The 419-nt window shown below is 34.6% G+C and overlaps 1 protein-coding gene across 1 annotated transcript in view; it reads right to left on the reverse strand.

Annotated features, from left to right (window-relative positions):
- Nucleotides 1-392: 392 nt before the first annotated feature.
- The window catches only part of LOC143028018 (uncharacterized), a 13,406-nt gene continuing 13,379 nt past the window's right edge, over nucleotides 393-419 (reverse strand). The window contains exon 6 of the mRNA XM_076189660.1: nucleotides 393-419. This exon is cut by the window's right edge and continues 175 nt beyond it. Within this exon, the coding sequence (XP_076045775.1) occupies nucleotides 393-419 (27 nt within the window).

Below are 419 nucleotides of genomic sequence, written 5' to 3' on the forward strand. Positions count from 1 at the left end.
GGATCCAGTAAGTGAGATGTTATTAGAACAATAAGATTCCAATTGCATTATGTTCTTACTAGATTTGCATCCAGCAAAACATTTAGGAAGAACATAGGAGAAACTGGTCCTACGTCATCTATTACGTCACTATGGAGCGTAAACAATTTCTTGGATTCTATTGGGTGCGGCGGTGGTAGCCAATGATTTACCTGTAATGTCATGACGGGCATAATTCCCCCCTTGGATCTTTGCAATTTCTTGCATTTAACAATTTAGATCAACGTTCCCCACAGAAGTGATTTTAACGAACAAAACAATTAATAATTCACTGTAACAAATTGTTTTAATCATACTACATAGAAGGAAGGATTCATAAAAAAAAAAAAAAAATCACAAAATTTTCTCCCCAACTACAACTCTTTCATTTGGTAATGATG

The sequence above is a fragment of the Oratosquilla oratoria genome, chromosome 9 (assembly GCF_046742065.1).
Source record: "Oratosquilla oratoria isolate Oo_2021 chromosome 9, ASM4674206v1, whole genome shotgun sequence".
In the NCBI taxonomy this organism is placed as follows: domain Eukaryota; kingdom Metazoa; phylum Arthropoda; class Malacostraca; order Stomatopoda; family Squillidae; genus Oratosquilla; species Oratosquilla oratoria.